Below are 12,102 nucleotides of genomic sequence, written 5' to 3'. Positions count from 1 at the left end.
GCGCTTCTGCATCTGCGGTAGGATTTGATTTGAGCTCAAGGATGCGGGTCCGAGATGATTCCTTCAGCTTCTTGAGCTGGGAGCTTTGCGCCTTATATTCTGATTCCAACACCTTGACGCGTCTCTGGAATTCTTCGAGTTCGTCTTGAAGCTGCCTATTCTTCCGACGTAGCTCGCCTACCCGCTCATCTGGTTCCTCGCTTTCAAAACTTCGCTTCTGCCCGGCCGCAACTGTGGCGGGCTTTTCCAGTTCGCTGAATTCCTTTTGCAATTTGTCGACCTCTGTCCGGTACTCGTCCACAAGCGCTTCGAGCTGCTTGATGTGGGATGCTTTCGTAGCGTCATAACTCTCGGACCTCATCTCACGTTCTTCATCATCATATGCCTTTACCTGAGCGCGGAGGAACTCAACTTCCTTGGTAGCCAAGACCTTCTGCCTCTCCAATCTTGCTCTCGCCTTCGCTTCATTGGGATTTGACAAGGCGCTGGGTGACGTCTTCAGCTGGTGGATCTCGGCTTGAAGTTTTGCTTTCTCATCTTCAAGCGTCTGGATGTTTACTTCTTTAACAGAGAGCTCAGGCTGTATCTGCCCTAACTTATCCATAAGTTCGGTCTTAGCCAGACGCTCGCGTAGGAAGGCTCGGGCCAGGTCCTCGGGCGTTTCAAATTGAACATCGTCGCCAGCCTCTGTCTCCAAGTAGGATGTCCACGAATTCCTCTCATCCTCCAGAGCCTGCTTTCTAAGCTGTGCCTCGCTGAGCTCCCGGCGCAGGTCATCCATCATCCGCAGTTTTGCTTGCAAGTCGCGCTTCTCCTCTTCTACAACCTCAATAGCCTTGCGTTGCCTCCGATACTGCTTCAGCTCCGCATCTTGCTCTCGGGCCGACTTCTCTAGCTTCTTGATATAGGCAACCTGCTCAGAGAGCTCTGATTTGAGAACAGCGATATTCTCGGCGTCGCCAGTAATCGCTTTCAATCGCATGACTTCGCTCTCCAGCTCGCCAACTTCTGTCTCCTTTTGCGCCAGCTTTCGCTGCGCCGTTTGTAAGGCACTGGTCTTCAATTCCAATTGTTCGCGAACCTCGTCCACGTTTTCTTTCAGAGCATTGTGCTCTGCCAGGAGCGTATTGTACCTATGTTCGCTCTGCCTCTGAGAGCTGGCTAAATCTTCTTTCAACTCATCCACTTCCTCTTGCAATTGTTGCGCCTTCTCTTGGGACGTCCGTACTTTCCTCTCCAGCTCCTGTCGCTCATTCGCGCTTCTAGTTTGCGCCTCCGACAACTCGCGCTGCAGCGAAGAGTGCTTCTTCGCGATCGACTCTCTCGAGGCCTCCGCTTGTTGCGCCTTCCTGTACTCGGTTTCGACCCTATTTTCGAGTTCCCTCTTTTCCTGCTGATGCTCCAACCTCAACATCTCATTATCTCGCTTTGCCGTCTCCAGCTCATAGCGGAGAACATTGATTGTTGCTCGAAGGTCTTCATTGATTGGATCGGCCGGATTGATCGTATGCGGAGGAGCTCGTTGCGATGCGCTTAAGGTGGTTCGGAACGTCTCGCGTAGTGGTTCTCGTTGCGGTGGTGTCTCGTCTTCACCGGTAAATATGTTAAAGGTTGGTTGATTCAGTTTTCGTGAGAACGCCATTGTTGCGACTCTGCGACTGTGAAGTCGGCTTTGTCGATGGAACGAAGGGTTGCAATGGTGGTTGATCACTCCTGTATGCTAATCGCTGATGCCATCAGAGGTACCAAGGGTTGTATTTCCCAAAATGCGAGGGGAGACTTGGAAGGGAGCAGGCCGTGCCTTGTGGTGTTGTTTGGGGAGAGCTCTATTGCACGTCTTGGGTCGCGGTTTCGGGACTCGCATTAGCGCGATAGAGCGCGGCTGCACGTGCGTGAATGCTTATGTCATCATCGTTCACGTTCACCTTTCTCTTCGCGCTCGTGTGATTCACTTCAATGTCACGGTCCTTTTTGCCTTCTATGCCTAGACAGTTATGCGGAAGTAGTTGTCATATCAGCGTGCATATGTTACTGTCAAATCGATAAGCCGACTTTGCCCATCGCACGCACTCTCCTGCGATGGTTAGCTCGAAAGAACCTTGAAGACAGCATAGCATTCCGAGCAGATAGCCGACCTAACACAGGTTTTGAAAAGTGAGGGCGAGTCTGAATGCCCTCGACTGTATCCAATTCCCTCCGCCCCCTAGGCCAATACCAGACCGTTCTCATCAGGTTTGAACCATTCTCGGAGCAAGTCCTCCAATATCTCGTCTGCTCCCGCTTTTGCGGTCTCGCGGTTCTTGTCGACGCACTCAATGTACAGTTTGATTTTAGGTTCGGTGCCTGACCCGCGCACGGTGAACCGAGCACCGCCTTCCAACTCGCAGGTTATCATCTGACTGTTCTTGTCGACTGGCAGATCAGGTACATTGTCTTTGCCAGCAGAGTCATAGCCAACGGTCAGATCCCTCCATCTAGTGATCTTTCGTGACCCAATGGTCGCAGGATATGGATCGCCGAGGGCACGAATAGCTGCGAATACTGATGTAGTCGTCGAAGGATCTGGTGATATGAGGTAGGTGTTTGCGTCTTCGAAGAAACCGAGCTCCTCATAGAGTTGTTGGAGCTTCGTGTATGGTGTCAGATTCCTATTCAACCAGTGGGATACTGCGCTCAGGAACACGGCCGCAGCGGCAATGGAGTCCTTATCATGAACAACTTCCGGTATCATGTAGCCCAAAGCCTCTTCGAAGGCGTATAGAACCTCGTATCCGTCTTTTGCTAGGTCACGCGCCACGTTGCCCAGCCACTTAAATCCAGTGAGAGTCTCTTTGAAATAGAAACCCTCTTTTGCGGCCAGAGCCTGAAGCATGCGGGAGCTGACTGTGCTGGCAAGCATGGCCAATTTCTCCCGGGGGGTGTTTCCAGCGTAACTCTCGATCAGGTATGAAGCTAGCAGAATCCCGAGCTGATTGCCTGTATATATATGCCACTTTCCAGAGGCCCTCTCTGCAACTGCGAGACGATCAGCATCCGGATCACTAGCGAGAATCAGAGACTTGTCTGCTTCGTCTGCGGTCTGGATCGCAAGATCCAATGCACCCTTCTCTTCCGGGTTGGGGAACTTGACTGTAGGGAAGTCCGGATCCGGCTGTGCTTGGGCCTCCACTATTATCATGTGTGATGCAAGACCAAGCTTGTCCATACACAAATCCATGACCCGCTTGCCGACTCCATGGAGAGGCGTGTATATGAACTTAAAATCGGGGTCGAAGGGTGGCACTCTTATTCCTTCCGGTCTTGCCGCCTTTTTGACGGCGTTGAGATAGTGATCTCCAACCCGGCCTAAAGTACCTTCAATAAGGAGATGACCGTTGTCAACGATCGAAGTATCCCACGTGACGGGTTCCAAGTTCCTTTCGATCGCTGCCGCGATTCCAGTGTCGTGTGGAGGAATGATCTGGCACCCGTTTGACCAGTACACCTTGTAACCATTATCCTGGGGAGGATTATGACTTGCTGTTATCATGACCCCAGCAACAGCGCCCAAATGACGAAGCCCGAAGGACACCAAGGGAGTATGCACGGGCAACTCCAGCCACCATACCCTGATACCTTTTGCGACAAAGGCTGCAGCTGCGAGTTTCGCGAATTTTTCCGAGTTGTGTCGAGCATCGCGACCGATGACCACGCCGCGATGCTTTACGCGCTGCTTGTCATCCGATGAGTCGAGAAGATAAGCAGCTAGTCCTTGGGAAGCCTGAATGACGGTGAGGGAGTTCATGCATGAGAAACCAGCTTTCATAGGCCCTCGCAGCCCCGCGGTCCCAAACGCGATGCGGTTGCGAAGTCGCCTTTCGAGCTCGGCATTCTCTTCTTTTTGAAGAAGCCGGAATATCTCGTCGGTGGTGGAGGGGTCCCGGTCGAGGCGGAGCCATTCCAATGCTAGCTCTTTAATAGGTTTGTGCTCCATACCTGCCCCGACGTGATTGTTACGAATTGCGGAAATGCCGTACATATTGAGGTTATGGACGCTATGATATCAGAGGTGGGAGAGCAACCCTAACGAGCTCGAATTAGGATCCGAAACGCAATCCTTGGCCGGTAGGGCCCCAAGAGCACTGGTATAAACCTAGACCATACGAATATGTAGGAGTTCGGAGCCCTACTAACTCGAACGGTTGAATTGTTGAAAAAGACGCTTTCAGGTCCGCTGAATGTTGATTGCTGTGGCGCATATATTTATTACTGCGTAAAGGCATCAAGCGATGATGATGTCCAGGTGCATTCTGCGGAGCCAGAACGCCACCAACGCCAACCAAGTCAGATGCGTAATGCTTTCTACCCAATCAAAGCAGAAGGTGAATAACACACACGGCAAGAAAACGACCCTAAATTCTTCTGGGCAGGTACCGAGGAAAGGGGTCACTCCGTGGGGTTCTGGTGGGGTTCCCCCAGGATTATCTCCTGCTTCACAGTGTCCAAGCTTTGGAACCCTTTTCCACAACTCACACCACGCTGTGACAGCGGTGTCGAATCTCTCGCCACTGTATACGTGATCGCTCACACTCGTTTACCGACTCGCAACAATGTTTTGAATTGATTCCCCTCGTTGGACCTAAAGAAGCCTTCAAAGCTCCGAGACATCGCAACAGTACCCCCTTCAGCAACCATGGACGCTCAAGTTGCGCGGAAGTTGAAAATCTTCTCTCGCCGGGAGGTTGAAGATCTTATCGCCCAAGGGCGCTCAATCGTCATCGTGGACAACAATGTTCTGAAGGTGGATGCCTGGCTTCCGTATCACCCTGGAGGTGATAAAGCTATCAGGCATATGATCGGGAGAGATGCAACAGACGAGGTGCACAGGTACGGTTCTTCTTTGTGAACAAGGACCATGTGGCTAATATGTGCATAGGTTCCATTCGGCGCAGACCCTCGAAATGACCAAGCGCTACCGAATCGGCCGCATTGAAGGACGGTGGATCAACTTCCTTCCCCCTATACAAGGCGGGATATTCAGGAGGCTCGATGCATCTGAGGACACAGTTGTCGCCGGGTACCATGGATCGTTTTCCGGCGAGGACACATCCACCACGGCGTCATCGGGAGAACCCAGTCCAGTCTTCGAGCCCGCGGACAGTCGAGCGACCAAGTTACGCAACCGTGCTACAACCTCTCTACCCCGATCTGCCTCCATATCGTCTGTTTCCTCAGTGGAAATTGATCTTAAACGCCATATCAAGCCGAAAATGTCGGTCATGGATGCCCGAACCCAGCGCGAGATAGACCTGGACAAGGCTACATACCCTCCTTTGGACCCAGCTACCCAGGAACACATAACTCTAAAATATCGCGAGTTACACGATCGCATCCAAAGAGAAGGGCTTTATGATTGTCACTACTTGGCATATGGCATTGAGTGCCTTCGATACGCTTTCTTCATTGGCATGTTTCTCTATCTTCTGCGTACGGGATGGTACCTAACTAGTGCCTTCTTCCTCGGTTGCTTGTGGCATCAGCTTGCGTTTACGGTGCACGATGCGTCTCATATGGGCATTACACATGACTTCCAGACCGATTCGACCATCGCCATGTTTGTAGCCAGCTACATGGGAGGTTTAAGCGCCTGCTGGTGGAAAAGCAACCATAACGTCCACCACATTGTTACGAATTCGCCCGAGCACGACCCCGACATTGAACATATGCCTTTCTTCGCTATCTCCCATCGGTTTTTCGAGAATCTATTCTCGACCTATTATGAACGAGTCATGGAATACGACGCTTTCGCAAAAGTTCTACTGCGATACCAGAGCAAGCTTTACTACTTCATTATGTGTTTTGGACGATTCAATCTATACCGACTGAGTTGGTCCTTTCTTCTCTTCGGCCAGGGGCCTCGGAAAGGTCCAGCTTGGTGGCATCGCTACTTCGAGCTTCTGGGATTAGTGGTCTTCTGGGCGTGGTATGGATACGGCGTTGTTTACCGGAACATCCCTGGCGGCTGGAACAAGTTCCTCTTCGTCATGATCTCCCATGTCATTACAATGCCCCTCCATGTTCAAATTACGCTGAGTCACTTTGCCATGAGTACGGCGGATCTGGGAGTCACGGAATCATTCGCACAGAAGATGTTGCGGACCACCATGGACGTGGACTGTCCGCAGTGGCTGGACTTCTTTCACGGTGGATTGCAATTTCAAGCTATCCATCATCTCTTCCCCAGAATCCCACGCCACAATCTGAGGAGGACTCAGAAGCTGGTACAGGAGTTTTGCAACGAGGTGGATATTCCCTATGCATTGTATGGATTTGTTGAGGGAAATCAGGTGGTCATTGGGAAGTTAGCGGATGTCAGCAGACAAGCTGCAATTTTGGCAGCATGTCAGCGAACGATTGCAGAGGGAGATTTTGGCTTCCATTAGATCTGGTATCAAGTAATAGGGCTTTCAATATGAACAATCCTTCCATCATGAGAGACACCAGTTCGATGTATACTTGTAAGCGTCCCGGATTAGCCATTTAGGTGGATGTAAACACGGGGTGACCGTGACTCGGTTCACGTGCTGCGGTGTTGGATAACCTTACAGGTAGCGGGTGTACCTTGGTACAAAGGCATAGCCGGCACCTAGGCAACCGTTAAGATGGTGAAAAGCCATATAGCGACCACTAACCAATCATTGAGCAGTGTTTTTAAAGCGGGTTTTCCTCTACTGTGTATGTGAAACACGCGTACCTAGTGAAACGCCATGCCGCGCTTCCACTTTTCTGGCCGGACGAGGCCTGAGCACCGCCCGGCGGATGCTCATTGCCCGCCCAACCACCGGTTCTATCTATATTTGGTTGGACCCCTACTCAGCAGCCAACTGCGCCAAAACATCAACGTACTGTACACCTGGCACTCGATCATTATTTCCCACAACATGTCTTCGACAACATCCGGCCGCAAAACCGCCGGTGGAACTCCGACGCGCGACTCGACCGCCAAACCCTCTGCTTCCCCTGGCGCTGCCAATCGCACTCCCTCCCGTGCCTCGACCCCGACGGCAAATAGTCCAAACGGTGTACAGCGCACGCGGTCTATGCGGACAAGCATTAGTGGGCCTCCTGTTTCCGCACGAGCGGCTGTGAGGAAGCCTGGTGCATCTTCCAACTTGAGCATGAGTTCGACACAAGCAAATACCCAAAATGATGATGATGCGCGGGATGAGGCCGCTGCTTATATCCAGGAGTTAAAGGACAGATTGCAGAAGGCGGAGAACGAGGCCGAGGAAAGGCAGAAGCAGATTGATGTGCTGAACGCCAGGCTGGACGATGCACTGAAGGAGCAGGCGAAACTGGAAGAGCGGGCACATGAGGAAGAGGAGAAGGTCGAGGTGCTGGAGAATGAGAAGCGGGAGCTTACACGACAGCATCGCGAGTTGGAAGCTATATATGAGGCAGAGCGGGCACAGACTATGAAGGAGAAGGAGGATGCGCAGGCGAGGGAAGACGAACTGCAGGATACAATCCAACGGTTGAAGGAGACCATGGCCATGAAGAATGTCCCGACCAGTGATGGGGAAGAGGATCGGGGCCATCTTTCCAGGACATGTGAGTACTCGCATATATGATACATGATGCGCCTCTCAACCTTCCACTAATACATCACAGCGAGCTTCCGCAACAATCCCTCCCGCAGCAATTCGTCGCAGAACCTAGAGGGCTCCGGCTCATTCGCGCCGCCATCTTCCATACAACGCAGCAATTCGCGGAGTAACTCAAAGCTCATTCACCAGAAGGACAAGATTATTGAGGACTTGCGCCTGGAGCTGGCCGAGGTGCAGATCAAATTGGTGGAGATGGAGAACCGGGACGGAGGCCGCATGCATGAGCTTGAGAGGCAGTTACTGGAGACCCGGATGACTAACGCTCGTCTAATGGAGGACAACGAGAGTTTCCAACTTCTCCTACAAGAGAAGACTTTGAACGGTGATCTGGGCCGCGGCGATTTCCTACGCAGTACCAGTGCGCAGCATGAATCCCGCGCGCCCTCGCGCAACGGACCTACGACAAGCCTCGCCGACGAACTGGAGTCCGCCGAAGTGGATGAGAGAGCCGTCCGCCTCTTAGAGGCCGAAGTTAACAACTTGAAGGACCAGAACAAGGCTCTGACGCTCTACATCAACAAGATCATTGGCCGCCTTCTCAGCAAGCAGGGTTTCGAATCGGTTCTGAGTGACGACGCCGATGATGTTGGCACCGGAGCAGGAACGTTGAACACAAACAAGGAACTTCCTCCGCCTCCTCCCTCCAAAGAGAATGAACCTCAAGGTTTCCTGCAACGCGCCAAATCGGTTGCTCTGGGCGGAGCTCGAAAGGCACGCCCTATGAGTTACACCGCCGCCCCTGTCTCCACGGGAACGGTCAATGAGGATCCAACCACAGCTCCCAGCATCCCCTTGCAGCGTTCCACCTCTATGCGGATGCCCAGTGGGACCTACTCCCACCGGCGTTCTACATCCGAAGCACCACAACCCGGCGCTGCCACAGTAGTCAACAACATGGTTCGCAATGCTCCTTCTGTAGCATCCGGTCCCACCAGCCCCAGCCTCGTCTCGCCACGAAACTCCATCTTCGGCCTCCCTATCGGTGGCCAAGCAAGCAATCCCGCCTCGCGGGTGCCGTCTACCGGCCAGCCGATCCCAGAGGAAAATCGCGAGCCTGGCAGCTCTGAAGGTGGGCACGTCGACACACCCAGCCCGCCACGCCGTACGGATACAGGCGCTGGGGGTGTTATGACGGGCAAGCAAATGCGTCCTCTGCGGCTTGTGCAGAATGAGGAGGAGGCCATGCGGGCAAGAAAGGCGGCGAATCGGGGATCGTGGATTGCCGGCTGGTTCGGCGGCGGGGAGCAGAAGAACGATTCTTCTTGAGCCTTATGGGCTTTGGGTTTTGGGTTTTTGCACCCACTTTATTTCGTATACCCTGGGGTTATTGGATGTTATCCTCCATTTTTCTTGGGATACCGAATTGGTAGGGCATAAGCACTGTTTCGAAAGGATGGAGGGGCGGATGAATGACTGACGTGCTTCTTGTGTATCTCTATTGGACGGTGGGTTCTGGGAGGTACATCCATTGGGTTTCTGTTTTCCTGCTTCCATACATAGTTTTCCTGTTGCCTCTCCCCACACTGCATCATGCCCCATCAACATTGCCTAATGACCGACTTGATTGTATACCCCCTTGGTAAGATCCTGCACTCCCCGCTTCATGTTATTCTTTATATTGATTAGAATTGGATATGGTTGATGTAACTTCTTACTGTGCATAGTTGCATTGCTTGTTTCGCTTTTACATGGTGACAACTGCAGACGCTCTTCTCACTGGGTCTAACTTTACATCTAGCGAACCCAAAGGGCTACATTGCGAGGGCCTCCGCAAAGCAGACAGGCCTTGCACTGCGCAGCACCAACTGCTCCGTCTATCCTGCCGGATTGGTGACCAGATCCCGCTCTGTTTCGGTCCATCCATCATGTAACCAGGGAGTAAACTGAGTCTCCGGTTCTTCTCGTCAATCATGCGGTTAACTCGGGGAATCGAACTGTCGTCGGATCTCTTCTTGCGCTTGGAGTTTGTAATGGTGCAGCCGACTCCCCTTCTTCTCTTCATTCCCGGTTTGCGGATCGCATATCGTGCAGCGGGGATTGTTGCTGCTCCTCCTTCGTCCTCTCGCTTTCTCACCACCACATTTCCCAGTCCTGCTATCGACCCAGGGAACATGTCTTCAACTTCATCAGTACCGTCAATCTGCACCCCATCCGCCCTGAGCAACTCCCCAACATCCACCTTCCCAATCTCAGTCTCATCTTCACTCGCCTCATCCCACTCCTCCACCCCAACCCTCTCACAACCTTCCGCAGCCAACACGTTCTTCATCACGAGATCTCCTCCCGTCATACACCACTCACACTCCCCACCCCTCTCATGCCTCCTCCTCATCCTCCTCGGACACGTCTGCGGATTCAAATCATGCAGTTCGGCATGTGCGCAGCGCGGGTACGTGATCCGTTTCGTCCAGGCGCAGAGCGAGCAGTGTGTTAGGAGGGCGTAGCACATTTCACAACGGAACCCCGTGATGTGCCTGTTGGGATGATTGGTGTTTGGTGGGCTGGAAAGAAGGGATGTTGATGATGGGAGGGTTCTGATCTGGGGATGGAGTTTTGGAGGAGGCTGTATGTCTGGTGTGTGGGTGTATAGCAGCAGCTCGGGGTACGAGACGGACTTTGTTACCTTTTCACATACAGATATATATATATATATCAACAAGAGCCGCAGGGTGTATAACCGCTTGTCGCACGCCCTCTCATTGTCCGGGTCAGACTGTTTGATATCTCAGTGCCTACAACAAGCCATGCTGCTTGCTCAGGCGTGGAATCTTCAGGCTAGACAACTACCACGTATGAAAGGACGGACTCATTTTACACATGGAGAATTCCCGGAACGTTGATGCGGTTTGTGAGTGTCTCAGTTGTCGCGGCCGTTTGCTGCAATTTTGTTCAGCTATATGTCTTACAGCGCTCTCTTTGTTGCGTTTGGGGCAAGACCAGACTTTATGCACAGCCACAACCTTTTGTTTCCAGGCCGGTCATGCGTCACTGACCTTCAAGCTCTGCTGAGATAGAGTCTTAGGATGGTGGAATATATATTCGATATTCAAATCCACCGCATTTCTTACATGAGTCACCATGCACATATGATTGTCCATCAATGATAAACACCGATGAGGACAATCTAACTGAAAGGAGAAGGCAGTATACATCTGCCGCGAACAGGAATGACCCGTGAAAACCTCCTCGAAGTAAAGACCACCACCAAAACTATAACGCCAGCTCCCCACTCAGTTGTAATGCACACATGAGCTCCAAACCCTTAACGCCTTGCTGATGAGGTATCCTGCCGCTGGTTTCCGTCTGCCTCTATTCCTGCCTCTGTTCCACTCCTTAGTGTTTCCTGGAACATTGCTGGGAAGCCGCCAACGGCTTGTAAATCTCTTATATCGCCCATCGATAACTCGCGTATCGTCCTGCGGTTTCCGACTTTCTGATGATCTTCACAACCTGCCCTCTCCTCAAACCGAGGTACTTCGCAACGGGATCCGTGACCTGGATACGGGGAAGCTGGGTCTCCTTGAGGCGATACCTCTGCAGCAACTGCGCCTTCTCTTCCCTGCTGAGAAGCACATGCTTCGGGACCAGTTCGTGCTTGGTGATATTGACCAGAAGATCCTGCTCGACAAAGACTTCCACACCGCCTTTGGGCCCCAGTTCAGAGATGCTAGCGGTGTCGCGGAGAAGTTTGAGAGCCATGCCGGTCATGGGCTTGATAGTAACCATGATGCCTGAGTAGTAGCTGCCGGTGGCCAGATGTTGTATGTAGTCCTTGAGTTGCTTCAATCCCACGTTTTCGTCGCCGTTGAATTCCACCCAGAGAGTGCCGATCTGGGGAGCCGGATCCGGGTCTTTGGCTGTCGGCGGCACCGCGTATTTCTTGAGCATCGCTTCGGAGGGTTGGCATGAGTAGTTCATGCGACTGCGGCTGCAGAGAGGGTTAGCGGTGGGGATGCGCCGAGGGAGAAGAGGGGACGAACTCTGGCTCGCCATCGCCTCTGCCGTATCTCTCTGCGAATTCCTGAAGGCTTATCTGCGTTTCTTCTTCAAGCAGCTGGTAACCCTAAGCAAACAGGTCAGCGCAACGTATTTGGGGCCCGAAGCTCGAGCTGTACCCTGTCCAAGCACATTTCCTTGGTGGTGCGGAAGACGCGCCACAGGCGGATCATGTTCGGGCTGTACTTTTCTCCAGTGTCCATCTTTGTGACTGTAGTGGTTGCAACGGGGGACGATGAGTAAATGAGAGGAATGAGCCTCCTGCGGACTAGTCGTGGCCTGGCGCGCAAGCCTGGATGTAGCTGTGATGAGTCCCGGCTTCTCAAAGGAAAAGTTTATGGAGGTTGAAAGAGGTTCCTGCGGCGGGATGCGCCAAGTCGAAGGAACCTTGGAAGGCCCAAGCGCAGACAGGGGTCACCGCGCCCTGGGCGAGCAGACATCCATCGAGAACTCCGATACG

The 12,102-nt window shown here is 52.7% G+C and overlaps 5 protein-coding genes across 5 annotated transcripts; 2 read left to right on the top strand and 3 right to left on the bottom strand.

The window, feature by feature from the left end:
- Positions 1 to 1,973: 1,973 nt before the first annotated feature.
- On the bottom strand, positions 1,974 to 4,274 carry EI97DRAFT_434755 (uncharacterized protein). The gene has a single exon (XM_033798706.1). The coding sequence runs from the start codon at positions 4,016 to 4,018 to the stop codon at positions 2,204 to 2,206; it is 1,815 nt and encodes a 604-aa protein (XP_033652391.1). The 5' UTR covers positions 4,019 to 4,274; the 3' UTR covers positions 1,974 to 2,203.
- Positions 4,275 to 4,486: 212 nt separating this feature from the next.
- On the top strand, positions 4,487 to 6,467 carry EI97DRAFT_468439 (fatty acid desaturas-like protein). The gene is made up of 2 exons (XM_033801656.1): positions 4,487 to 4,866; positions 4,916 to 6,467. Exons 1-2 carry the CDS (start codon positions 4,673 to 4,675, stop codon positions 6,420 to 6,422), a joined length of 1,701 nt encoding a protein of 566 aa, XP_033652390.1. The 5' UTR covers positions 4,487 to 4,672; the 3' UTR covers positions 6,423 to 6,467.
- Positions 6,468 to 6,669: 202 nt separating this feature from the next.
- Positions 6,670 to 9,289, top strand: EI97DRAFT_434754 (uncharacterized protein). Its single transcript, XM_033798705.1, has 2 exons — positions 6,670 to 7,590; positions 7,651 to 9,289. Exons 1-2 carry the CDS (start codon positions 6,921 to 6,923, stop codon positions 8,910 to 8,912), a joined length of 1,932 nt encoding a protein of 643 aa, XP_033652389.1. The 5' UTR covers positions 6,670 to 6,920; the 3' UTR covers positions 8,913 to 9,289.
- Positions 9,290 to 9,330: 41 nt separating this feature from the next.
- On the bottom strand, positions 9,331 to 10,095 carry EI97DRAFT_459815 (uncharacterized protein; the record flags this gene model as incomplete). Its single annotated transcript, XM_033801042.1, has 1 exon — positions 9,331 to 10,095. The coding sequence occupies one exon, from the start codon at positions 10,093 to 10,095 to the stop codon at positions 9,331 to 9,333; it is 765 nt and encodes a 254-aa protein (XP_033652388.1).
- Positions 10,096 to 11,030: 935 nt separating this feature from the next.
- On the bottom strand, positions 11,031 to 11,980 carry EI97DRAFT_468437 (RPB5 subunit of DNA-directed RNA polymerase; the record flags this gene model as incomplete). Its single annotated transcript, XM_033801655.1, has 3 exons — positions 11,762 to 11,980; positions 11,627 to 11,709; positions 11,031 to 11,574 (listed from the first exon to the last, which is right to left on the bottom strand). The coding sequence occupies exons 1-3, from the start codon at positions 11,843 to 11,845 to the stop codon at positions 11,031 to 11,033; spliced, it is 711 nt and encodes a 236-aa protein (XP_033652387.1). The 5' UTR covers positions 11,846 to 11,980.
- Between the last annotated feature and the right edge of the window lie 122 nt (positions 11,981 to 12,102).

Source organism: Westerdykella ornata (assembly GCF_010094085.1).
Source record: "Westerdykella ornata strain CBS 379.55 unplaced genomic scaffold EI97scaffold_17, whole genome shotgun sequence".
In the NCBI taxonomy this organism is placed as follows: domain Eukaryota; kingdom Fungi; phylum Ascomycota; class Dothideomycetes; order Pleosporales; family Sporormiaceae; genus Westerdykella; species Westerdykella ornata.
Note: the sequence above shows the minus strand (reverse complement) of the source record. Positions and strands in the feature narration are given on the sequence as shown.

Bases quoted from the DNA above. Each gene is read 5' to 3' on its own strand.
- EI97DRAFT_434755 (XM_033798706.1), bottom strand. From the start codon at position 4,018: ATGTACGGCATTTCCGCAATTCGTAACAATCACGTCGGGGCAGGTATG.
- EI97DRAFT_434754 (XM_033798705.1), top strand. From the start codon at position 6,921: ATGTCTTCGACAACATCCGGCCGCAAAACCGCCGGTGGAACTCCGACG. The intron at 7,591-7,650 runs GTGAGTACTCGC...AATACATCACAG, and splicing joins GGGCCATCTTTCCAGGACAT to CGAGCTTCCGCAACAATCCC.
- EI97DRAFT_468439 (XM_033801656.1), top strand. From the start codon at position 4,673: ATGGACGCTCAAGTTGCGCGGAAGTTGAAAATCTTCTCTCGCCGGGAG. The intron at 4,867-4,915 runs GTACGGTTCTTC...ATATGTGCATAG, and splicing joins GCAACAGACGAGGTGCACAG to GTTCCATTCGGCGCAGACCC.